The sequence below is a fragment of the Saccopteryx bilineata genome, chromosome 2 (assembly GCF_036850765.1).
Source record: "Saccopteryx bilineata isolate mSacBil1 chromosome 2, mSacBil1_pri_phased_curated, whole genome shotgun sequence".
Classification (NCBI taxonomy): Eukaryota; Metazoa; Chordata; class Mammalia; order Chiroptera; family Emballonuridae; genus Saccopteryx; species Saccopteryx bilineata.
In genome coordinates, this window is record NC_089491.1 from 231,827,616 (window position 1) to 231,829,759 (window position 2,144).

The following is a 2,144-nucleotide window of genomic DNA, read 5'->3' on the forward strand; positions in this document are numbered from 1 at the left end:
TTGAAGGGGGAGTGAGCAAAAGGAGTTGGTGTCCAGGAAGTTTTGTCTTTCCACTTTCAGAACATCTGGGCGCTTTTTCATTGAAGGTTGTTTTCTAAACATTTGAACTGGAATTGTCTTTGCTGAGCTCAAATTCTTTTCTGTTTACCTCGGTCGTGAGACATGGCCACACACAGGCAAAGTGCAAGCAGACGCAGGTGCTGCATGTTTAAGTGTAACTGCACCTCACAGTGAATGATGGCATCCAAGCGAGTCAGCAAGGAGCTAACCCTGGCATCACAGGACTTTGAAATAGGGCATTCACTCCACTCAGTCTCTGTGTAGCATGTCCTCCGCAACACAGCCTGGAAGAGTTCATGATGGTTTACAACCAAAGATTGTATGTTCCTCGTGAAAAAAACCAAACATGTTAACAAGGAGGATGCTCATAAATTGGTCATTCATAGCTATCTGATTATTTGGTGTTCTTACAGCCTCTGCAAAAAGACTTCTGATGATGGATTTGTACAGTGATGTCTTAAAACATTTAAAAAATTATTATTGAGGTGAAACTTGCATAACATAAAGCAAGCCATTTCAATGTGAACAATTGTTAGCATTCTGTACACACACGGGGTTCTGCAACCACCACCTCTAGTTCTAAATAATTGGAGTGGGGTTGCCTTGCTCCAGAAGAAACCCCATTCTCGCAACGCAGTTGGCCCACAACGTTTCCGAATGTCACATGGAGAGAATCTCAAGAAGCTACCGAGTGTTTACACTGATGCCGAAGCTCTTTTAGTCAGTGGCAAGGAGTTTATAATCAGGATTTAAAGAGTTCTTATATGATGCCTTCAGAATTGCAGTTAAGCTATGGACACTGATGAAAAAAGAATTCAGCTGTGTCAAGGACAGCCACGGGCTTTGATGATACAACACATTCCTTTGCAAACAGAAAAGCCAACAAAAATGTGGGCAATGAGTCTGTGGGTTTCTTTATATGCATTTTATTTGCAAACACTAGAGTTACTAATGCAAATTAATGGGAAGATGTCTAGACAAGCATGACATGCCCTCCCATGTGAGGTATAAAAAGCCCCGTGCAGGAGGAGATCTTCATTCCCACTCAGGTACCTTGCTCTTCGTAACCTATTCAAATCCTCCTCTACTCCTGCCACCATGACTCGTTTCTTCTGCTGCGGAAGCTACTTCCCCGGCTATCCTTGCTATGGAACCAACTTCCACAGGACCTTCAGAGCCAGCCCCCTGAACTGCGTCATACCCCTGGGCTCTCCCCTGAACTATGGTTATGGATGCAATGGCTACGGCTCCCTGGGCTACAGCTTTGGCGGCAGCAATGCCAGCAACCTGTGTTGTGGCTACGGTGGCAGCTGCTGTCGGCCGTGGGGCTCGGGCTCTGGCTTTGGCTATAGCACCTACTGAGGGACCCAGGGCTCCAGGAGACTGCAGGACTCAGAACCATGTGAAGAATGATGACTGTCCTCCTGCCTCCAGATGTGCTCAGGAGATGCATCTTCCACCTTCTTGCTGACTTCTTACAGAGATCTGGCTGTTGCTGATGCTGGATGAGTTACCCAGGCATCACCCAGGCATCAAATACTGGACTGATACTTACCTACAGCTTGAGAAAGCAAGGTGTATTCCTTTGACACACCTGAATTTCAGCAGTGAAGCAAGTGGCTTGTCTCTTCTGGTTGTCCTGCTCATGTATTATTAAATCTTATGCCAACATCTGTGCATCAGAGTGGGTGTGGGTAGGAAGGGCTCTGCTGTCAGTCTCTTAATAAATCTAACTTGTTCAGCCCAAATATTTTTGTTTTATTTTTTTATTGATTTATTTTTAGAGAGAGAGGATGGGGAGAGAGAGAGAGAGATTGAGAGAGAGAGAGAGAGAGAAACACCAATTTGTTGTTTCACTTATTTACGCACTCATTGGTTGACCCCTGTGTGTGCTCTGACTGGGGATTGAACACTCACAACCTTGCTGTACTGGGGATGATGCTTTAACCAACTGAACTACTGGGCCAGGGTGTTCTGTTTGTTTCTTTTACTGTGCTTTCATGCTTTTAAACTCATCAACCGGTTTCTACTCGTCATGGTCAACTCTTACCAAACCTTATTCTCATTTCAGACTGTACATAAAA

The 2,144-nt window shown here is 44.9% G+C and overlaps 1 protein-coding gene across 1 annotated transcript; it reads left to right on the plus strand.

Annotated features, from left to right (window-relative positions):
• Positions 1 to 1,113: 1,113 nt before the first annotated feature.
• Positions 1,114 to 1,798, plus strand: KRTAP7-1 (keratin associated protein 7-1). Its single transcript, XM_066254973.1, has one exon. The coding sequence runs from the start codon at positions 1,159 to 1,161 to the stop codon at positions 1,420 to 1,422; it is 264 nt and encodes an 87-aa protein (XP_066111070.1). The 5' UTR covers positions 1,114 to 1,158; the 3' UTR covers positions 1,423 to 1,798.
• The last annotated feature ends 346 nt before the right edge of the window (positions 1,799 to 2,144 follow it).

Coding starts and splice junctions, on each gene's coding strand:
- KRTAP7-1 (XM_066254973.1), top strand. CDS start 1,159: ATGACTCGTTTCTTCTGCTGCGGAAGCTACTTCCCCGGCTATCCTTGC.